The sequence below is a fragment of the Dama dama genome, chromosome X, assembly GCF_033118175.1.
Source record: "Dama dama isolate Ldn47 chromosome X, ASM3311817v1, whole genome shotgun sequence".
Taxonomy (NCBI): domain Eukaryota; kingdom Metazoa; phylum Chordata; class Mammalia; order Artiodactyla; family Cervidae; genus Dama; species Dama dama.
In genome coordinates this window covers 87,214,075-87,238,945 of record NC_083714.1, presented here as the reverse complement: position 1 = coordinate 87,238,945, position 24,871 = coordinate 87,214,075, and the positions used below count along the sequence as shown (strand labels likewise).

Here is a 24,871-nt window from a genome sequence, read left to right as displayed (position 1 = left end):
TTAAAACCATGTCTATCTGACATTGGCGTGAAGCAACAGAATCTTTATCAGATTCCTCTTTTAAAAGAAAAACCCAAGGAGAGATGATCAAGCACAAATGATCACTTCATGCATTTTATTGATAGTCTATATTTTAAATCTGCAGTATGACATCTTACATAGGGAAAAAGCTTCTTCCTAAAAGATAACTATTAATAATCAAACCAGCTTTAATATGACTGACCTTTCAAGGTCTTGTTTTGCTTTAAACAAGTTAATTTTAAGCAGGTGTAAAGAAAGCACTGTACAAAAAAAAAAAAAAAAAAAAAAAGGAAACTGGGTACATTCTCAAAATTTAATACAGGGCTTCCCAACCAGGAGTCTGCTGGATAGATATTGGAAAAGGGTGTTAAGTTCAGCTTTAAATTGAAAGAAAATGAGAAACCAGATAAAGTAAGACAACCAAATTCACTTCACTTTGTGATCCTTTCTGCTTTTCTGAAAGTCTCTCCCAGAGGTCAGGAAGCCCTGGTATAACAATCACTATAGTCTTTACAGAACATACATTTATGTGCTTCATGTTCAAAGACATAAAAGCAGTCTTTGTTACTGTTCCCCCTCCAAATCCCTTTAGATTCGTACAGGCTTCAGAAAGCTTTCCAAAACCGCTGCCCAGTTCTTTATCCGAATCTAAGTAAACATCTATACCAAAGCAGCTCTTCTTGGGAGAAGACAAAACAGGCACAGATACATAATCAGGCCAATTGCGTACCTACTCAACTTGATACCGGATCACATGGCCCTACATCTTTAAAAGCAGCACCAGGAACAAATGGAGCTATAAAGAGGTAAAATCCAAACATTGGACAGTTAAAACACATACAAATCACTCAGTTCAAAGAATGTTAGCAAAGGGGCATTGAAAAGTGTTAAGGCTGGGCAACCGGTTCAGCCATATCTTGGTATTAAGAAAAATCTGCAATATGAGGAACTGAGAGAGGAACCCTGAAATAACTAGGCACAGTCATACATTATGGGGTTTACTTTCACTGCATGTCTTTAAGATATCAGTCAATCTAAGCTTGGGGGTCTTTAGTAAACAAATCCTAACCAAAAATAAGTATTTTGGTGATTTTGAGACTGTTGGAGGGTGTGCCTATTTTCTTGAAATTTGAATTAGAACACCTACCTACGTAGACATGAAAATAATCATAAAACTGATATAAACTTTTTATTCCTTGAACAGCTCAAATATACTGCATTTTAGATACAAAATGGAGTTACTCAAATCAAGTGAGATTGCTTACTTGTTCCAATATTCCTATTTTAGTAATGTTCCAGTTAAGAACTCTTTTCAGAATGCTAAAAATGTAAAGGATAGGTATATAACTCACAGCTGTTTCTTAGCTGCTTTCTAAAAATCTAATTTAAAAATAAATGAAATACTAGTTACTTGGACCTTGTATTTTAACTTTCCAAATGAAGCATAAGTTGATTTACATTTTTTCAAAAGTGAACAATTTACTTGTTAATGAATTACAAGTTACTGAATATTGCTGAATAATAATTATTGAATAATCCATGGGATTTTCCAGGTAAGAATACTGGAGTGGGTTGCCATTGCCTTCTCCAGGGATCTTCCCCACCCAGGGATCAAACCTGGGTCTCCTGCATTGCAGGTGGATTCATTATCAACAGAGCTACCAGATAAGCCATTATTGAATATTACACATATACTAAAGAATTATATTAAGGGAAGATAAATGCCTGACATTTGAACATGTGCCTTATCAATCTCTTGCATTACTAAGGTACAGTATACTTTAGTAAGTAGCAATCAGCATAGTCTTATAAGACAAAAGTGCCCGCAAATGTGGCTTCTATGTATTTAGTATTGGTAACATATTTGACAGGGAAGCCGGTAAAACTTAAAAACTCAAATAAGGCAGATTACAAGTATTTCTTGTTCACAAACAGCAAAAAAAAGAGGTGGAGTAAAGGGGGGAATAAAAATATCCTCCATCTTTGAAAGTATCAAAAACAACCACAAGGTGCCACTGTATTCTAGCAAGCTGTAAAAATGGCTTTTTAAAAAGCATTTTGTAACATTCACTTCCCTATTATGTGGGTAGTTTGAGAACTGCTGAAAAGTTAGGGCTGATGCTGCCCCACTTCATGTCATGGACATCTGAGAAGCAGGTGATTAAATACAAAGTATATTAAGTGATAACCCTTCGTAAAAATAATTTGAGACACTGACATTAGGAGAGAATACTTGGCAGGGAAAGAACATGTTTTTGATGGGGGGGTGGGGGGGGGGTGGGGGCGGTATTACTTGAGGTAACACTTGTAACAGTTTCCTAACCTTAAATTTTGGATGAACTCCCATGATCATGTTTTTAGAGATTTCATGTATATACACACACACACACACACACACAATCCTGGTACTAAATGTTTTTTTGTAATTGTTTATACAATTGATTACTTATACTCCAACACTAACATGAATATTTTTCTCAATCCCCAACCTCCATTAACACCACTAAGGTATAACTAATGTGTTCTTTTTAGAGCAAATATTCCAAATTAAGTTTGGTTCCTCTAGTGTTGCTAAAGTTTGCAAACTTTAAAGCTAACTTGTTCAATTTTGTTTTTAGTACTAATAAATCTCAATCACGTCAGCTGCTTGCAGGTAAAACACCTCAAACGTTTCAGACTAGTAAATGAATTTTTAAAAATAATCTGAAATATTCAAGAAAATTCAGTTTTTAGTACTTTTTCCCTATGCATTGAACAATGTAATGCCCCAACATTGTTTTTTCTTGTTCCTATTATTGCATGAAGTTCAAACAAGGTCCTCAAGACAGAACCTTTTCGTAATAAAGAAAAAGTGCAAAGGTACAAAATGAAATGTAAAGTCTTTTGCAAGAAAATGCTCCCTCAAGAGAACAGGTGTTTGGATGCAGGTGGGAAAAAAGATTTTTGTTCTCCATTGTACATCTGACACCTACAAATGACCTTGTCTTCAATGTCCATACTAGAAAGTACATATTGGTCATGGACCTTGCAAAAAAAATAATCAAGTAGCAAATTCCACTAAAATATTTTTATCCATTCTACACAGTCCAATGGAAATTAATGAGTGCTACTGAAAAAGGTTTTCACATGCACATGTCCAATATGTGCACTGAAGGCTAAAAACTTAAAATTCTATTTCCAGTGTTTATGAATAGCTTCAGTATCTACATTCATAACCAGCATTCTGCATGAGTTAACCTCTTAATACTTCACAAATGAGTAATAATACATCTTGGGAGGTTAGGAAGGTACCTGTTAATAACTCTTTTATGCTTAGAATGTGATGCAGTTGTTTTTAAACTATTTAAAATGAACACCCCTATTATAATGGGACATTTTATACCAAGAGGAAAATGAGTTTGTTTTTAGCCAATCAGGACTACCCTGCAGATCTGAAAACCATAGATTACACCCTTAGTAAAGGATACAAGGAGGCTCACAAATATAAACGAATCCTGACTTTTACATGGACAATTTTTTTAGAAAGATAAAATGTATTACATAAGCGCCATAAACAGTAAAATCTGCTTATATTAAAAAAAAATAAGTGAAGCTTTGTTTGGACATTATTTTCTTGCAAGAGCAGTACATATCCTTAGTAAACAACTACCATATTTACAATTTCCTTGATACTTAGGTAGGATTGAAAGCCAGAGGAAAATATACAAGAATGAGCTTTGAAATAATCTTTACAGCTGAGTTGGTAACAGTTAAGGTAGCCAGATAATTTCTAAAGCAGACTTGTTTATTGTGTAGAGCATCTGACTACGTACACCTGGGTAATCAGCTCACTTTGTTAAGAGCCAAGGATGTGTTCAATCCCTCTTTGGGCCCACTAGCGTTTCCCAGAAAAAGACAGTCTTCCACAGTCAGACTAATCCTAACCCCAACTTGCCTCAAGAGAAAGTCAGCAAGAATACTGGGGTTCTTCACAAGGCTTACTAAGGAAACAACATAAAGTGCATATCCCATAGATTGTGAGTCAGCCTTCTCATCTTCAAATATGGGCAGCACAATTAAAATTTGAATTTCAAATAACCAAACACGACTCACTTTTCACAAAAAATAAAAATCCCTTAGTTCTTCATCTTGTCTTTAGGTATGAGATATTAAGTCTGTATTAGAGATAGTAACAAGTGTGCACTGGTACCTTGAATAACCAAAATACCAAAAACAATGCAAATTTGAGACTTTCCTACTAGTATACACATCTGTGCCAACTTCAATTCTTATGCTAAATAAGTGGTTTATAGTCTCTTTCCTCCATTTTTTTTTTTTTTTTTGAGAAGCAAACTTGCAAAAACATCAATGTAACTTGTGCTAGGGGGTAGTGGTTTGTTTTCCTTAAACCAAATTCTGCCAAATTTGCTTCATCTGCTCAAGTAGAATACTGTGCCAAGGATCTCACCATATGAAACCAGTTCATGTCTGTGGAATTACTGTCTTCATGAAAAGTTCTTCCAAGCAGTTTTCTCTATCCTCCCTCTTTCATTTCCTGCCTAAATCCATACTCTGTCCTTTCCTTTGCAGGTCACAGTAGCTGTTCACAGACATTAAATATTAGATATGTTCTGCTCTTACATCTACACACTTACAAAAGCAGCTTTGTACTTTGTTTGGTGTTTTTTTTTTTTTTTTTTTTTTTTTTACTATGTTGGCTCACAAAAAGCAGTTTTTTTCATTTCTAAGCATGGTACTTTACAATTTTTAATGCATTAATACAACAGTGCATTGGAAAAAGTACTGAGCCTCTACAAAATAGCTTTACATTTTTAAACAAATGAATGTGATTTTTTCACTTACACAAGCATAGGCTTTTTTTTTTAATATTTCCACAAGATAAATATCTCAATTAAACTATAAGCTCACTCTACAGTGTGCCACAGTGATGGGCTTAGAAGACAGTTATACACTTAGAAGATCCTAATCTTAGTGTTATTTACACTGATAAGTCCAATATCACCTTGTCTGAAAGGTGAACAAATGATATTCAGAATGTAGCTGAATGTGTGCCAACTAATAACTGGGAACAGTATAGCTTTAAGCAGTCACTTAGGAAACATGTACTGTAACTGAGTCTAAACTGGGAATTTCCTTCACCCCTCTTTCCTATGGCATATGAAACTTTAAAGATCAATATGAAACAGGTAAGAGTCATTGCTAAGGCAGACCTTTTAAGGTAACAAAGGAGAAACTGACAAGTACATGATAAATCATCAGTAATAACAATTACTGATACTGAAATCAGATTTTTATGTCCTAACATGTTGCTTTTTAAATATTTCCTTTTATTTTGGAACAGAAATTAGAGAAAGGACAATGATTCATTCAGAAAGCAATGACTCAATTCAGGTTGCTACTTTACATTTAAGCACCACTCAAAAAGTGGACAGAAAGCAAGTGATTCCTGTTTGCCCATCACTATACCAGCTACATAGCTGAGAGTTCAGACCTTAATCACACAACACTTTCTCTGTTACCAGAAGCTAAGACTGCTCTGCGACAAATAGGACAAGTTGAATTTTCAGATAACCAGCGATCGATGCAGTGGACATGGTACTCATGGGAACAAGGTAGTTTACGAAGTTTGTTGCCTTCTGTGTATTCTGTAATGCAAACACTACAGGTTTTTAATGCATCATTTTCACCAAAACTTCTCATTGCCAAGTTGTCAATCTGTTCTTTGGTGAGTCCTCTAGGTTGGTCATCATCATCCTCATTTAAGAGGAAAAACTGAGCGAGACTAAGGAAGGGCAGAGAGCCACTTTCATCAAATGTTACTGGGGCCCTGTGTCGACCCTCTCGCCTGGCACCTGATGAGCCTGATGATGAGCTTCCTTCATTACTGCCTTCAAATACCTCTGAGCTATTCTCTGAACTTTCGCCATTGGAACTGGAACTAGGACTCGAATTGGAACTTGAACCAGAACTGCTACTACCACTAGAACCCCCTCTTCCATTCCGTGACTCTGACCTTTCCATATTTCGACTCGAGACTGAGCCACTAGGCTCTGAATCACTATCACTGTACATAAAGTAGCTTAACTCACCAAAACCTGTCATTATCTGCCTTAACATGGTCTGAATTGCAACAGATGTAGTCTCACTTAAACCAGTATTTAAGATTCTACGAATTGGAATTCTGATGGTACTGACATAGGTTCTCACACCTGCTCGCTCAGAACGTGAAAATGTACGCCTAAAACCTCCTCGTTCACTTTCATAAGTGACGGTGTTGTTTGGCGTCTGAGACCTTGACCGAGTTCTGCTAGCTATGCTATCTCTCTGCCGATATTCTCCAGGACGAACTCTTCTTACTTGAAGATCAAGGACTATGGTTGGAGGTCTCTGGCCTGATCCTGTAGATTCACCATTGCCAGTTGTGTCTGAAGATCCTGCTCCTTGTGAAGCATTTCTTGTTCCAGAAGCTGCAAAAAGACCTCTAGTTAGTAAGTCAGGTCCACTTATTTGCTGTCTTAATGTCACGTGGTGCCGGGTTCTAGAACTTCCTTCAGTCTCATTTACCAAAGGATGCTCAAAAGTCTGAGATGAGATACTATGATGAGATCTTCGTGGAATTTCACTCATTGGATGTAGAGGTGATCTACTTCTTTCAGCTCTTGCTCGGGTTCTCCGATGGTCTGGGCTCCTACTTCTTGCCCTTCTCTGACCTCTGGTAGGTGGGGCTTCTCCTGTTAATGCTTCAGTTGAATTTCGTTCTGATCTGGGTGGCCTTGCAGATGTTGATTCAGATCGTGGATTTTCCACTTGTCTTTGGCTGTTGTTGTCCATACTTTCTCCACTAGAACGTCTTGTAGATGGTTCATTTTCATTCTCTGGATTTTGGCTCCCATTATTACGGTTAACATTGATCTCTAAACTGAATCTGAAATCACCACTGTTTGGATTAGTCCGGCTCACTGCTCTCCAAGATTGGTTTCCTCTTTGCCCACTTCTTGTTGTATTTCCAGTTTGTCTGACTGAGTTAAGCCAGTCTATTATAGAGTCACCATTAGATACATCATCTGAAGAGTCTCCACCTGTTTTTCAAAAAGGGAGGGGAGAAAGGGAACTATTAAAAATAGGAAATCACACTCTGAAACTTCATATTATTAACAGAAAAACATTCTGAACAGATTTCAATTTACAGATTTTTTTAAACTATACTGCACTGATTGGCAAGTAAAAGCAAGAAACTTTCAATTCCATTTTAAAACAGCAAGCTAATCCTAGAGAAATTTAAAGCATTTTTTAAAAAAGGGACCTGGGAGGAGGTCTATTTTTAGCATTGTATACAGAGGTAGTGTACCACTGGGGACTGTCAGAAGACATTTTTTCAGTCCACTGTCAAAACACTAACATAATCAAATAATGTAAAACACCAGTTAAGGTACAGGGCTAGTATTTTAGTTCAAATTACATTTTTTGGTTAAATTTTTATTAGTCTACAGCATTTCTTTGGGCTCTTGACGTAAGTGCCTCAGATAAAAATACAGGACATTTTAAAACTATAAGACTGCTTTAGACATTGCAAAAATATAAACAAGATTTACAGGTTACTTCTTCATGTTACCAAGATTTTAAATTAACATGAAATTAGAGATCAGAACAAGTAAAGAGTCTGAACCTAGCACAGTACATATACAGCACATTCAAAACCTAACTGTTATCATATTTCACACTGAAGAAGAAACACCAGACCTGAGGTAAGAACAAGATTTCTTAACAGTGCTATTATTTACATTTTGAGCCAAATAATTCTTTGTTGTGGGGACTGTGCTGTGCATTTTAGGATGTTTAGCAGCATCCCTGACCTCCACCCACTAGAGCAAACAGCAAACTCCCAACCAAAAATGTCTCCAGACATTATACCCCACTGAGAACCACCAGATTAGAGAATGCAACCTTTCTGCTGGTGAGGAACTCAGGTTTATAAGGAAGGAATAATTCAGTGGGTATGGGGAAATTTCAATGAAGGTAGAAAATCAAGAAAAATGATCACATTTAAGACAGGACATTCCTATATCCCAATTAACACTCAAAAAAAATCCCAAAGGTGAAGCAGGAAAAAAAAAGTTAACATTCTCACCAAATATCAAGAAAATGCCAGTTCTTTTTATGAGCAGTTACTTTAACACCAAATTAACTTGTGCTACTGCTGGATTATCTTTGGCTGACATTTATCATTAGGAAGCTCCTTATCCATTTCATCCTTGACACCCCTCTCCCAAGAAAAGCTTACCTCTATTTTCATCTGAGTTTTGTGGTGGTGGGCCCTCTTTAATTTGTTGTAGTCTCCTCAGCAACTCTTCCTCAGTACTTTCACCTGAAAACAGTTTAAAATATTTGCGGAGTTATAAATAAAATCCAATGACTTATCCATCTGAGATGACAACCAAAGAGTGGGAACCTGAGTAAAATTCACCTATTTGAGAGCATGACATTACAACTTATATTTATTCGTATTCCTTTCCAGTTTACAATATGCTTTTGCATACAATATCTCATTCTTTAAAAATGCAACTCTGGGAGATAGATATTATCTGCATTTTAAGACAAACTCAGAGTAAGTGAGCTGATTTGTTAATATATAGCAGGGCAGGAAGGCCAACTCTGGCATTCTGACTCAAGTCTGGTACTGCTGGCTCAAAATGCACTCTGGCTCATAGTAACCATGCTAGCACCTTACCTTTTAAAATTTAAGCAATCACTCAAACATTAATAGAATTAAATAGAAATGAGGAGGAAGTTTTATAATGAATTTTAACTAGAATCAAATGGGACCTAATGAGGCAAAACAGAATAACCAAGCACAAATTTCTGAATAACTGACTATTTCACCCAAGGCTAGCTCTGGTTGATTATGATTGGGACATATTCAGAGAATAAGAGATGACAAAACAGAGTTAAGTCTGTCCTAAGAACCAAAGTTCCCGTTAGCTCTTCCAGACCACTGTCTAGTAAGTTAAATAAAGATAAATAACAAAAAGATTGTTCAGTTCCACTCTTTTCAATTCAGCTTACTATAAATTCGTAATATAATTCCTCACTAAAAATCCTGACATAGGGATAATTCCAAATATGAGTGAACAAAATCAAGTAATAAGTACAGCAGTAAATTTCATTCTATATCCCTGGTATTAAAATCATACTTCACAATGGTAAACATTTTTTTAAAAAACAGTTGTTTTTTTAAAAACCAGCAATTTATATATGTGTGTGTGTGTGTGTGTGTGTGTATAAATCTTTAAACTACACATTGCATACCTGGGGTGCCTAGCAAATTGTTATCCCTCATAAGCCTATAATCTTCTTCACTGAGGTTATTTACAAATTGATAGAAAGCTTCTTCCCGATCCAATCGGTCCATCTGACTTCTGCGCTGTGCTGCAGACTGATCACCACTTCCTTTATCGTTACAATCTGAGCTTTCCATCTTGATAAACAAGTGGAAAATTATCTAAAAGGAGAAAGGAGATCACTCTTGAAAACAAAAGTCAGTATATCTTCTATAGAACAGTTTTAATTATGTGAAAATCCAGAATTCAGGTTGAGACATGGATTTTAAGACCTCCTATGAATGGAAACTTCATAATAGAAACACTGAAAAGCACTGTTATACTAGGAAAAGACTAGGTCAGGGGTTGGCAAACTATGGCCCATGGACCAAACTTAGACCTGGTGACTATTTTTCCTCCTTGAGATCTAAGAATGATTATTATACTTTTAAATGTTTTTCTAAGAGAATATTTTGTAATGTGTGAAAATTATATGAGATCCAATAAATAAATTCTTAGCTACTTGTCCAGAGTAAAGTTTGGTTAGAGAAATACAAATAAGAATTCAGCAGTGTAGCAAGAATTGAATGGTGTCTGTTCAACAAGGTTAGACCCAAGAAGCTTACTGAATTCTTGGCACTATTATAATTGCTTTTGTTTTTTAGTCCTCACAATGACACTGTGCACACTGTTGTTATTGTTATTCCTTTTTTACAGATGAAGAAACAGATAAAGTATAGATAAAGTATAGAGAGGTTATATAACTTGACCAGGGTTACACAACAAGTGACAAGGCCAGAAGCTGAACCTGGACAATATGAATTCAGGTTTCTCTATGCTCTATTGCCTCTCACAGAGATAAGACATGTAGAAAAGAAGTTCTAAAAATGCTAATGGTCAAGCCCACTTTCTCCATTTAATACGATGAGTGTGCACTGGTAATTTAGAAAAATGTTACAGTATAAGCATGGCACCTGAAATGCTGTCAAGTTATAATTTCATCACCGCAACTTGCAGTGCACAGATCACCAGTGCAAAGCAGTGACAGTGCCACATAGTCTCTGTCACAACTACTCAACTCCGCCATTATAGCAAGAAAGCAGCCCACAGACAGTATGTAAATGAATGTGTACAGCTGTATTCCAGTAAAACTTGATGAACACTGAGTATCATCTCTAAAGGCACAGTATGGATTATTTTATTAGAGTAGATGGCAAATATTATAATACAATGACACTAAAACTGTGCTAAAATAATAAAATAAAATATACATTCATATTATTAGACTAAGCACTGATCATACTATTTACAATTCACAAGAAAGCTATGGTCTGAAAAATTAGAAAACTTAAAACAAATATCACAAAGTATTTCCTCAAAAAAATAAAAAATGAAGCTTCAACCAGAGTAAGTTTCTAAGTGGCTCATTTGTTGGCTAAGCAAGGAAAGACATTTATCAATGCTATGTTAGCTAAATTGTGTTTGACTGCAGAAGCTAAACAAATAGTCCACAGAAAATAAACTGGTTTAAGATTATTAGCCTTTTAATGAGAACAGTTGCTCAAAAAGTGACGATACTGGGATACATCAATCATCAAGTGAAAAACAAGGAAATAAATGATTGAGTAGTTCCCTTTGGCTCTTGATGAGTTGACAAATATAACTGATACTATTCAGTTGCTTATTCAAGGAGTCAAGTTATTTGAGGAGTTTGAAGTAACTAAAGAAGTAGTCTCTATGAATAGTTTGCATGGAACAACTAACTACAGGTGATAACATTTTCAAAGAAGCTGAGAAACACTAATTCAGCACAACCTGAGGTGGAATCTGCGAAGATGTGTTACAACTGAAATGGTGGTTAAAAAAAGTATGTGCAGAGCAAAAATATATCTAGTTGGGCAAATTTACAATTAAAATTCTATGCTTGTATACTGATTAGACAGCGTACTTGTATGTGTGAAGACATTTTCAATGACGAAATATGTAAAATCTCATTTCAAATCAGAAAACACTAAATGGACATCCGCAAATGATTCTGATGATAAAGAACGATTAGCCCCAATTAAGCAAAATGTTATCCCACCAAAAAGAATACCATTCTTCTCACTAGTAGATCTATATTATAAAACATTGTACTCATTTATTATTACATCAAGAAAAACTCTGTGGAAATTTGGCTTCTCTCTTTTTATATAAATAATTATGTAATATATTCAATTCTGATTAGCAAAGTGAAAAAAATTTACTATCTGGCCTTTTACAGAAAAAGTTTGCCAACCCCTACTCTGGATAGTACATAAAACTAGCCAAAACTTAATTGTCACTATTTGTACAGCCCTAGGAAAAATATATATATATATATTTATATATTTATAGTATATTCTTTTCCTTCGAACCCCAGATTGACTTAAATTCACAATGACAAGATAAAAGTTAATTCACAAACATGTGAAAATCTGATTTGTGGAAAAGCAGTCATCTATGTTGGTACTACAGTTTAATCCAACACACAAAACACGAAGTATCTGGATGTTTATGTCAATACTAGAGAAAAATAAAAACAAACCATCTTTCAGATATTAAAAAAAACAAAGAAGACTGTCTACCTGTCTGATGAGTCTAAACAAATTTTAGTCTATACATGGGCACATCTGGCTCTCCACTGTTTTTCTTAGATCATTATTCTTAGAACTAGTCTATCATTCTTTAAACAAATAAGATGAATTATCTCAAGGAAAGGGAAAGGGAGAGAGACCTTAATATTTTTTGGAGTTTCCTAATTTCATAACTAAGATTTCTTAATTTTGGTAAGACTAAACTATATAAATTTCTGAAAGATGTTGTTTTTTAAATAACTTGAAACTGTAAGACTAGAAGTCAACAGATTAAATAAAACACCCATTAACGTTATATGGGCCAGGCAATGAAAAAAAAACAAGAAGCCAAAATTTTCCACAACTTAGTACTGGTAATAAATAGCACGCAGTTAATTTAAAAAAAATACAGAAAAGCACAAAGAAAGTTCAGCCATAATTTCCCAAACCAAAGAAAATCACACTTGGCTAATATTAAGCAGTTAATATTCTGAATAGTAGTAACATGAAAGGACCAAGTCCACTTACAAAGGAATAGATCAATAAATAGTTTCGAAAATAATTTCTAAAAACTGAAAACTCAGTAGGGTTGAAGGGCTTTAAGAATGTAAAGCTTTCAAAGAAGGCAAAAATTCCTGATAAGTTCTGAGATTTGAAGGACAGGAACCACAGATAACAGAAAAATCACATACCAAGGACTGTTACAAGAATGGCACAAAGTCTTAAAAACAGCGTCAGAGGTTAAAGACCACAAGGAACAGAAACTTTCAAAAGTATGGGAAAGAGCTTTTAAATGGCTTTGAAAAACAAATCTGAAATAAGAATGAGATCTTTTACTAAGCCTCTGGTACAGATGGTATATTAATAGAAGATGGTAGGTAGAGGCACTCAACTTCTATCTTATTCAGCAAGAAGAATCATCTTCCAACTGGAAGTAGTGGAAAAAACCAAGTTTCTCAAAGAAAAAAAAAATCAAAATCCAAACTGCAAAATTTCCAATCTTTGAAAAATCAGAGAACAGGAGATACCAGATGATCTAAACTGCAAAGAAAGTGACGTCTATAAGCGATAACACAGCAAAATCTGGCACAAAACCTGGGGGGGGGGGTGGAATTCTGCTATAGACTATCAGATATATTGCAAACACGTAGAAAAACATGTTGATCAGAAGTGGAATTCACTGTCAAATTAACCTTATTTGCATTACACAGTCTTCTTTCACATAGAACTTGCTTTACAAGATTCTCACATTAAAATCACCTGAGGAGCTTTCTCTGGGGCCAATCAGACAGCGACATTTTAAAAATTCCGCAGGTAATTCCATTGTACAGTCAGAGTTGAGAAACTTTTTGATAGAGGCATCAAGATAATACTGCTGAAACGTCTGGCTTGGTTTTTGTACAGAGTCTGAAAAGCTTTTGCATCCTATTTTATGGAGAAATATAGGCTAGGTCCATGCTTCTCAAACTTCAGCATACAAATGAACCACCTGGAAATCTTGTAAAAATACAGGTTCTGATTCAGTAGATTGGGGGTGAGGCCTGAGAGCATGCATTTTAAATAAGCCTCCATGTAATAATGCTGATGCTGCTTATCCTACAATCAGTTTGAGTAGCAAGGAGCTTGATGACAATACAATTTAACAGATTCACAGTTGCTGAATACCACTCTCAAAGATTATGGAGCAATGTTAACCTGCAAAGAGCCCAGTCTTAAGCATTTTGAAAAGAACCAAGTCAAAGACATACCAGCCAAATCTATAGACAACTCAACGCTGGGAGTTAGTAATGAAGATGTATATAATAAAAAAAAATCCTGAATTCTCAGTGGGCTGTGAGGATGAGTGGAAATCAACAAAAATGATGGTAAATGTGCTACCTTAAACACTTTAAGGGTTATCAAGCTGATGGCGAGAGAGGGAGGACCTGTCCTGGCAACATGAAGATGACTTGAAGTTTTTAGTTAACAAAAGCTCAGTTAAAAGCCTGTTTGACTTGACCGTTAAGAAACCTTGGAGTCACAGGATGACAAACCTTTCCTAGGTCACAGTGTTTAGATAAAAATAGGTAGTAGTGTCAACGCTACTTGCTGTTCAGACTATATGTGGAGTATCTGAAACATTAAAAATACATACAAAAGGACACTGACAAACACAAGAAAATATGTAGAGTGACCAAGATGGTGAGAAGCCAGGGAATACCATAAAATAAATGGCTAAATTACTTGAAAATGTCTAGCCCAAAGACAACACTAAAAATGGACACGATTACCACCTTCAAATATTTGGAGTTATAACATATAAGAGAGCAAACCACAGGGTCAAATTAGAGCCAAGAGTTGAAGAAATATGAAGCAAATAACTCTGTCTTTTAATAGTCAAGCAAATAAGACTGTCCAAAAATAGAGATGCAACCAGTCTCTTCAAGCAAACTACTACCAATTTCTGGAAGTATTCAAGTAGAGGCTAGATATTAGGTAGGAATTTGAACAGACTGATTTCAAAAGACCCTTTGGACTAAAATGTCATTAAGGATAGACAGTCCCTTGGTTTCCTTATTCTGGGTCTAGGGTCATACTAAGCCACATATTCCCAGTGACACAATTTTGTTATAACATTTTCTTGACAAGACCAATCCACTTATACTGCCCCATCCTTTCCCTCCAACACATCTTGTACTTTACTACCTTCACACTTATAATGCTCTCCCTTCAGCCCTCTATTTAGTCTCTCCCCATTTCACCCCTCAAGGTTCAATGAAATCTTACTACCTAAGAAGCTATTACTGACTACCCCAGCTAGCAATTTTTTTCAACTATCTCTGCACACAGCATTTGCCTGTGCCACTAGTGTCACTTCCTGAATCACAAGGTCTTTTATATTTTTGAAATACTAATTTTATTAATATCTTATGTACCCAACAGATCCAAAAGATCATTTCAACATATTATCAATATAAAAATTATTGAGATGTATTATATTCTTTTTTAAAATTCTAAGTCTCAGAAATTTGGTATCTATTTTATACTTACAGCACATCTCAAATTGGATGCTAAATTTTCAATGGTTAAAGTGAAATGTAGTCCTAATGAAACAAAAAAGTCATGTTTAATGGAAAAAATTTACATTGTTTATTTAGCTTAATTAAATGAAAGACAATTAAAAGTTTAGTTCCAGTGAATTAATGACATTTCAAGTGTCCAGTAGCCACATGTGCTTACAGGTTACCATATCGGACAGTGCAGCTTTAAAGAATTTGTTCGTAAGGTAGAGAAACTCCACATACGGGAAGAGCTCTAAAGTGTTCCCAATATATTGTTTCTGCTCTATAAACCCACTATTTATGAATCCCCTTTATACTTTTCAAAAGTAAAATAATAATGGTGAGGATGAGGTGAGTGTTAGTCACTCAGTTATATCCGACTCTCTGTGACCCCATGGATTGGGGCCCACCAGGCTCCTCAGTCCACGGGATTTTTCCAGGTAAGAATACTGGAATGGGTTACCATTCCCTTCTCCAGGGGATCTTCCCCACCCAGGGTTCGAACCTGGGTCTCCTGCATTGCCAACACTCTTTACCATCTGAGTGACTAGGGAAGATAATGGTGAATACTCTACAAAAACACATGGAATAGATGATTCTTAATTACAATCACCAATCTTCAAGTTCACTCTTGACCTAGACATTCTAATATTTCCTACATGGAAACTAGAGACAAAAAAAAAAAAAAAATCATACCTCTATTCAAAACCCTCTCAACACTGTGATTCTGGAGACTGCTAAATCCTAAATAGCTCCTGCCTGATGAGTTTAGAAGTTGGGTTATTCTATTCAAGAGGGATTTTTACTTCGGTTTATTTTTTAATTCAAAATTTTAACAATGAGACACACAAAGAAACATGCGAACAAATCCAAATTACTATTACTTCCATAGTAACATGCTGCTCTCCCTTCCCCCTGCCTACATCAGAGAAAATAAATTATTTTCCCCACATGGCATCCTTGCAACACATTTATTTCAAAATTGCAATCAAACTGGCAAGGCTTCATTAAACAGAACACACCATGTTTTTTGCTAAGGTATACATTTCCATTTAAAATGCTGTTCATTTCTTGCAGTTGATTAAGGCACAGGGAGAGAAAAAGCCTATTTGCTTCCCTACTTTTGCCCAAAGCATTCATTCTTTCTGCTTTATTCTGTATTTTCTTGAGTTGGGAGTGGAGGTCAAGAGATTCCAGCACTGGCAAGACAGATGTTACAGCTTTAACATCTGCCAAGGTCCACCGGACTAGAAGTTAATTACATTTTGAAAAAATAAAGGAAATCCTGAATGTAAACAATGCCTTTAAATGCCTTGTAAAATCATCTTACGAACATACACCCAGTGAGTCTGGTCTCATTTTAAGCAGTGTCTTCACTACCTAAGTGGTAAAAAAAAATGAAAAAAAAATGTAATAATTCTAAATCAGAAGTTCAGAAAGTTAAAACATGCCAAAGATGTCAGGAGATTGCAGTTCAAATGATCAAATACAGATCTCTCTCCATTTTGGTGTGATAAGATCAGTGAAAGATTATGTTAATAAAATGGGTCTCTAGATTCTACTCTGTGGTGAACATTGTGGTACATTTTCAGTCTAAATAAGGTATGAGAAAAAAAAGAATCCCCATACCCCCTGGGCTCCTTCTATCATCATTAATTAGAAAATTTTAAATCTTTTCATTCAGTTACCTTATATTGAGTTATAATATTCATGTGCACAGTCAGAAATTTTGGATTAAATTTACAGTTATCATCAGTCAATTTTAAACTTAAATATTTTTATGGAAAACTTAACCAATGAAACTTAAGAGAAAAAATGTGTAAGTGTTCTTAAATCACTTAGGTCTCTTCCTAGTTAAAAGTAATATTCATTGCCCTATTCATACAGCCCTTTCGCCTGTATTTCATTTAAGCCTTACAACAATTCTATGAAGTAGGAACCACAAACTCTATTTTACAGATAGGAAACAGAAGCAGAGAGAGAGGAAGTGATTTACCAAAGGCCATGAGGCTAGTAAATCGAAAGGGCCAGCAATTAAATCCAGGTCTCCTGATTCCAAATCCAATCAATTTTTCAATAAATGGTTCACTGCCTCCCAATATATCCTAAGACCATATACCTTAAAAATACATTCCTTCAATCCTAACAGGCATGTCCAACATAATCAACCTCACTATCAGCTTTTTAGTTGATGTTTGGGGCTTCCCTGGTGGCTCAGAGGGTAAAGAGTCTGTCTGCAATGTGGGAGACCCGGGTTCGATCCCTAGGTTGGGAAGATCCCTTGGAGAAGGAAATGGCAACCCACTCCAGTATTCTTGCCTGAGGCATGGACAGAGGAGCCTGGCAGGCTACAGTCCATAGGGTCACAAAGAGTTGGACACGACTGAGCAACTTCATTACTTTCACTTAGTTCATGTTCACTGCTGGTATGAAAACTTCCAAAATGACAAAACATCTTATAAGCAGTATGAACCCAGCAGGGCTTCTTTTTAAACAAGTCAACTTTTAGTATTTTTGTTTTAAATACAGTTGCCCCTCAGATGCATAGCATATTTTTTTATTAACCTTATTTCTTTCAGGGTACTATGTGCCAATACAGCCAAATCCATTCCTGGAAAGTAAGTAGCCAAATTAGAAAATTTGCCCAGTCATTTCAAAAACTACTCATCTAGTCAGTAACTGTATGACAATGACTGTGTCAGGTAAATTTAATTCTGGGGAGGAAAAGCGAGCAAGAAGACCAAACTTGAGATTTATTCTATAATTAGGGAGTTTAAAGCAGATTTTATTCACTTTGAGAATTTTAAAAGCATTTTTAGTGATTTCAATTCTTCTATGTAATTATCATATATTAATATAAATTATGCAGATTACTATGTTTCTGACCACAGCTGTAAGTATTTAATTCTCCTAACCCACACACACTAATCTTTAAAACATGTATTTCTGTTATGATGTTAGGGCAAAAAGTCACTTAAAACATACTGTTCAGTATTAATTGGTCAGGAGACCTGGTGCTAAATATAAGCACACATACTATATTCAATGGACATACTCCATCAATTAAGATTTAAGGCACCAAAATATACAGTTAAAAAAACAACAGACATAAAAAAATGAATTCTGAAATTCAAAAGGTTGTATGAGTATCAATTTTAAAATAAACCACATCTATTAAGTCTGGAAGAAATCACTTCTTTTTAAAAATCAGAAAGTATAGTGGGAGGGAGGAATCAAGATAACCTAATGTCAACCAACTACTGAAGTTATCTTGGGCACTGTCACTTTTGGGATGTGTTCAAACAAGCTCCAAAATTCAATAGTGTCCTAAAGTACAACACGCCAAATAAAAAAAAAATCATAGGTATCAACATAAAAATGTGTCATACTGAAAAAGGGCAAGCATTATTCTGTTTGCAACAGAGCTTCTTTCTTGATTAAGAACCTCATAGAACAGATGAGAATTAATGACAGGCAAGCCTTGTGTATAAAGAAAATGTCAGGTCAATAATACCATCATCAAAATGAAAAATATTTAATATAGTTGAAAACAAAAAAAAAAAGCCAAGTCACAAAGAACTACTGAATTTGAGGTCTGGATATAAAATACCATCGTATATGTAGTTACCAAACGTGTTGGGAATTTTTCCTATACAGAATGATTAAAATTTTACAGCATTTGCAGCCAACAAATCAAAGGTTGACTGAGTAGCAGGGTGGAATTCAGCTCTGTGAAAATGAAAAAAGAGAAGATACTAGGTTCCAGTCTTGGCTGTTAAGATTAACTATGTGAATTTGGCCAATTATTTAACCTTTTGTGTCTCAGGATCTCCATCAGTATTAGTGTACTGGATTAAGCTATCTACAAGATACCTTTCCAATTCTAATAATCCAGACTATGACATAACCCACATCACATTACAATATTAGGTTGGAAAAATAAAGGTCAAGAAACAACACGAATAACTAGGATGTAAGCTTAAAACCTGTGCTTTTCTCACTGCTATTTCACTCATACACTTCCCTCTCTTTTTATGACTATCTTATTTTTAAAAAAAATAAGCATTCCTCTTTAAAAAATAGGGTAGGGTTTATGTTTCACTGCCTTATTGCACAGTACCTCTCACCACCCACACAATTTATTTCCATTATTGGCCTATTGGAGGATGGTACTAAGGCCTCTGCCACTGCTGATACTCCTAGAGGAGTATGAGATTATAAAATATCTGCATGGCAATGTTAGCTTAGCCTCACTTGTATTCTATCTTTATCACTTGAAAAGGACATCAGAAAAAAGAGGATTCAGCATGTGTTTAATCTCTTGGCAGGAATTCTGCAGCTCACAAACAATTCTAATGACAACAACCTTCTAAAACAGTTAAAAAGAATATTAAGAATGCCAACAAATCAAAGGATGGAGACCAGGCCAAATGCTGCCAATTCACAGGAACAAGTTAGTTTAAAAAGGAAACCATTATGACATTTCAATTCACTCAAGTACTTAAGACAGGGAATTTAATCTTCGATTACCCAGTTCATGTTCTTTTAGTATCAAGCTATGCCACTAAATTAGAATTTGGTCTTATGCACACTAACTCAATTCTGATTTCTCATTATTCTCAAGAAGTCAATGACTCAAAAACCCAAAAGGCTCATGTGCTTATTTTTAAAATGTTTTAATGCAAAAGTCATTGATTACTGGCAATTCTGGTGTTAGTAAATAAAGTACTATTTTTTAAGATATAAGTTTTCCACCAAAAATTAACTATTTTTAACTCATGTGACTGAAAAATATCACCTACACAAATGACTCCTATATTGTCTGAGGAAAATAATTTTGTATTACAGAACCAAACACATTGATAACAGTGTTTTCTGAACCTGTGCTCCTACAGAGAAATGATAACAAAGGTGACCACATATACCCAGTTTGTCCATACGAGTAGCAGTCTACAACTGTTGTCCTGTAGTGATTATTAACACAGCCTTCTTTCACTCTTAAAAGTGTCCCAGTTTGGATAAATTATAAGGTGACCTCAAATGTAATTGACACTAACAGGAACTTTGGTCAATACAAAATGAAAAATGTAATTACGAGTTAAACCTTTTCTTCACAGGATCAAATGTAGAGCAAGAGGAAAGAGACCATTTTTCATTTCAGAAAAATTTGAAAACACTGAACACAAATATCTCCTTCCCACCACAGAATGGATCATGTTCATCATCATGCAAATGCTGTAATAGCAGTCCAAACTGCTGCTCTGAAATTATTGCAGTAAGCCCACAAATCTATATACACACATGTACTATTTACAGATATTTGTCTTCCAAATATATGTGGTATTTTGACTAATGAAATTAAACCCTTGAGTTGAAGCACTAAAATACAAGAATTTGTTGTTGTTCAGTCTCTAAGTCACGTCCAACTCTTTTGCAACCCCATGGACTGCAGCCGGCCAGGATCCTCTGTCCATGGGATTTCCAAGGCAAGAATACTGGAGTGGGCATTTCCTTCTCCAGGGGATCTTCCCGACCCAGGCATTGAACCACTTCTTCACTGGCAGGCAGATTTTTTTTTACCACTGAGCCACCAGGGAAACCCAAAATATAAGACTATGTACAGCAAAAACATCAAATATCTATTTCCGGAGCAAAACCACAAGTTCACAAATATACTCCCAAATTGTTTAAGATTGTCAAGATTTTTACCTCTAAAATAAATTGCTTTATTATCTGGGAAACTTCTATTTCAAAAAAATGAAAGAAAAAAATAGAAGTGTTATTGCTTTCTTACACTGGGTATCAAAATGTCAAAGGATCATGTAGACTGGGTACTTTAAATCAATGGGCTATAAGGTTTGGAAATGTCTGTATTACAAAGAAATGTTATGGAAATAGATTTACAAAAGAAAAACATGTCGCAGTCCTAGGCACTGGCCCAAAATTCTAGCATCTCACTGGTCTGGTTTTGACAGAGGACTTTTCATGTTCTAATTTGTTATCCACTCTATGGTAAATCAAGGGAACAGGAGGTTGGTGAGTGGTTTGCTATTTCCCAATCCGCTACAGCTATAGAAAAAGTAATACACACATTGTAATTGGATAAATGCAAATGTCCCATTTGATCTACTGTATATAAGGCCTCACTACATGTTCACTAACATGAAAAATATATCCAATCAGCCTAACACTTCTAGATATCACTTATCAAGCTACTTCTTAAAACCACTTCTAATTTTAAATTGTTTTATCAAATTATATTACAGGCAGTAACAGCTGAAACAAGAACCCCGACAGACTGAGAGAGAGAGTACAATCATTAGATAAGTCTCACTTGCTTCATAAAGCAAAGTTCCTTCGAGTGTTAATAGAAGTTTTTGGTGCAACTTAACCTATAGATTTTTTTTTTATTACAACCTTTCATTTTCTTTGCATTTCTGATCTAATAACAAGTCTAAGGATATAAAAGTTTATTGACTTTGGCATCAGACAGACCTGGGTTAAAATGGGGGCTCCTACCACTTATTAGCTTTTTGAGAACAAATTATCTAATTGAGAACAAATTATCTAATCTCTCCTCTAAGTCTCAGTTACTCTGTAAAACAGGTAACATCCTCATGAAGCTTGGCTGTAAGGATTACAAAATCACGCATGCGAAGCACAGAACCTAGCACGTAAGTATTCAATACAAACTAATTATGAATTTAGGCTAATTACCCATCCCAGTTTGCATGGGACAATCCTGGTTTGCACATGTTGTCTAGGAAAATAATGTTCCTTTTTCTCTTTAAAGCATCCTAGCTAGGGCAATAAATTATACGATCACCTTAACAATGATGATGAAAGAGGTTGATATCAATTAAGAATATTATATATTATGACTTTTCGGATCTTGAAGGAAAAATATCAAATGTCACACAGAATAATTATATTCCTGTAATATAGGCTACTGTTAGTTCATTTAGTTATTCAATAAACATTTAAATACTACTTATTTATACTCATCCCATTCCAACAGTGATTAAAGGAAGCAAATTTCTATTTTGTTCTTTCTGTTCTATACAGGTACTGGTAAATTTCAGACATTATTTTAAAAGAAGAAAATTGACAGAGCACTAATGCAGTTCCAGCTACTCAGAAACACTACCCTTTGAATTCCCAGTGAAAAACACCCATTTTCACCATTAAGAATGCCCGACACCAACTAACATATATCAAAGAAGCCCATTCAATTACAGGGCCCCCAAAACAGAATAAATATTTTAAAACATGCATTCTACACATAAATCATCAGGAGACGCAACAAAAAATAAAATTACCTGACTGTTATGACATAGTATTGTATACAATAAACTGGATTTTAGTTTTCTTCACTCTCTGCTCTAGAAAAAAAAAGAATCCATTATTCTTCCTCTTTTATAAGATAGACATTTTCTTTGAAACAGACACATCCTAAAAATTACATATCCTATGTATTTTAGATACACACCCGCGATTAATTCAACCTAATTCCACATTAGTATTAGGATATTTGGGGAGACTAAGAAGGTCAGAGGGAACCAACAATCTTATATGTTAGAAGATATCTTTTAAAGGCTGACAACCCATCTACCTTTTAATATAAACTTATTTAAAATGGGCTTTTACACATCAGATGAGTAATTATTTTCAGATTCTCAGTTACTTTCAATAACTTATTTGGTATGTTACACTAGCCTAAGGCAGGAACTAAAAGTATGAAAGATCATCAGGACATTTTAGGCTAAAGAAAAACACTTTTTCAGTAAGAGAAGAGTATCCTAAAATAAAAGTAAAAAAATATTTAGATTGGTCTTCCTGGGTACTTTATTTCTACAACTTAGAAAACTGATTCTGAGGCAGTGATAACTGTGCCTGTCTGCTCTCAAGTCATCCAGGACGGACATAATGTACCTGATGGGGTGATAAGAGTATTTTGTCTTTAATAATGACAAGAATTGTTTTAAAAAATGACTAGTAGTAGTGTATTTCTTCCTCCTTTCAATCATCCAAAGCCACTGCGGTTAATTCTGATTCAGGAAATGCGAACTCCTTATTTCCAGCAAAAGAAAAAATTATTGTGGGGCCTCGCTAAGAGTGAATGACAACCTAATATAAATGCTTCCTCTTTCCGCAAAACGAAAGAACGACCTAAATAGACAAGCCTGCTAGGCCTCAGATTCCCGGACTAACCTGTGGAATAAGTATGGTGAAACTGTCTAGGGAAGGAACGTGGCTGTCTCCTCCATCTTGAAATTAATCAGCATAAGGGAAAAAGGGACGGAGTATTCAGGAAGCAGAAGCCCAACCGGTTAATACTAGTTACTAAAGCTATGGCGTACGTGGCAGGTACCGCCCGCAGAAGCCGAGACCCTTAGGCATTTTTTTGAGGGGGGAGGGGTTGGGTTGTGCACGGATTGAACGGAAATTAACTTCAAAATCATTTGGCCCAATTCCCATCCTCAGCCAGGGAAAAACAACAAACACGCAACGGCTTTTCCCTCCCTTTTGGGGGGAATCCGTGGAGTGGTATCTGGCAAAGGATATGCCAGGGTTATTCAAGCAAGGGAGTAAACCACATTTGTCTTAGATCCTCAGGGAAGATGTCATCGTGGCCTCAGGGGGCGCCTAACTGATAGTGCCCTGCAGAAGCAGAAGGCTCAAAATGGGGTTTTGCAAATCCTGGGAAATCTAAAGGCCCGACAGCTCCCAGCATCTAACTTAGAGCAGTCTGATTTTTTTCCCCATTTCCTAAACCCAAGCCCGCCATGTAAAAGAGAGGGGGAGGAGGAGGAGGAGGAGGAGGAGGAGGCGAAGGAAGTCTCCAGAGAATTGAGGAGAGGAAAACCTGAGACGATCAAAGAGTCTCATGCCTGAGGCCAACACTCGAAAATCGCCTCCCCCAAATTCTTAAGGTTCTGGAGGGCCCCAGCCGCGGCTCGCGCGGCCACGGAGAGGAAGTACTACCTTCCTCCCCCTTCTTAAAAAAGCCTGTGACTATACACCCAACTAAAATGGCAGCGGAGACTACGCCACGGAGCCCCCCACAGCAACCGGTGCCTGGGGTCCGGAGGCGGCGCTGAGCCTCCGCCACGATGCACCACTCAGGCCATTTTGAGAGAAAGCAGCAGATGGGGCTTCGCTGTCTTCCTCTCGCTCTCCATCCGTTTCCCAAGGCTTCACTTACCCGGTTTTGGTGTCGGGATCCGACTCTGTCGGTTCGGCCGCCGCCACCGCCGCCGGGGCTCCTGCGCGCCTCCCTTGCCGCAGCTCTCAAGCCCGCCTCCGATGAGTCGCTGGTCGAGACCCGCCTCTAGCCCAGCGCCTGCTCGGAGACGTTGCTCAGGCAGCCATTATCTTCCCCATTGTTACCAAGCAGCGACAGGAAACGCCTGCCCACAACAGGAAGTGATGATGCCGCGTCCTGGCCCCACAGTCCCAGCCGATTACCCACTCCCAGCCGATTATCCAATCCCAGGCGATTCCTCGAAAAACCCTCGGTGAGAGGAGGAGGTGGCCGGCTGACGACGCGGCAGGGCGGGCCGCGGCCTGGAAAAGGAAAGCTGCTGTGCCGCCCACCATGTGACAGGCCCCACCCTCCTCCGCCATTTTGAATTGTGGCGAGAAATTCGTGTTCTGAGAACTGTGAGAACCTTTCCCATTTTGAAAACTGGAGGACGTCACTGTATGACTGCTGGAAGCCCTTTTCAGAGAGTGAGAAACGCGGTATTAGTCTAACCTGACGTCGATTCACACAGTCAGGACCGGTTAATACAGCATTCTACCTTTATCCGAATACATTTATCGAATACCAACTGTGGGTGTCAAACACTAGTATAGATGTTGGGGATACAGCGCAAATTAAAGCAGACCAAAATCC

At 36.5% G+C, this 24,871-nt stretch overlaps 1 protein-coding gene across 3 annotated transcripts; it reads right to left on the bottom strand.

Annotated features, from left to right (window-relative positions):
• Positions 1–101: 101 nt before the first annotated feature.
• Positions 102–24,394, bottom strand: RLIM (ring finger protein, LIM domain interacting). Of its 3 annotated transcripts, none has more exons than XM_061137129.1 (5): positions 24,179–24,394; positions 22,293–22,355; positions 9,328–9,520; positions 8,303–8,386; positions 102–7,100 (listed from the first exon to the last, which is right to left on the bottom strand). In XM_061137129.1, exons 3-5 carry the CDS (start codon positions 9,494–9,496, stop codon positions 5,518–5,520), a joined length of 1,836 nt encoding a protein of 611 aa, XP_060993112.1. In that variant the 5' UTR covers positions 9,497–9,520; positions 22,293–22,355; positions 24,179–24,394; the 3' UTR covers positions 102–5,517. The 3 variants fall into 3 exon arrangements, with proteins under 3 accessions (XP_060993112.1, XP_060993114.1, XP_060993113.1); XM_061137131.1 differs by having other exon boundaries at positions 22,293–22,350; XM_061137130.1 differs by lacking the exon at positions 22,293–22,355.
• Between the last annotated feature and the right edge of the window lie 477 nt (positions 24,395–24,871).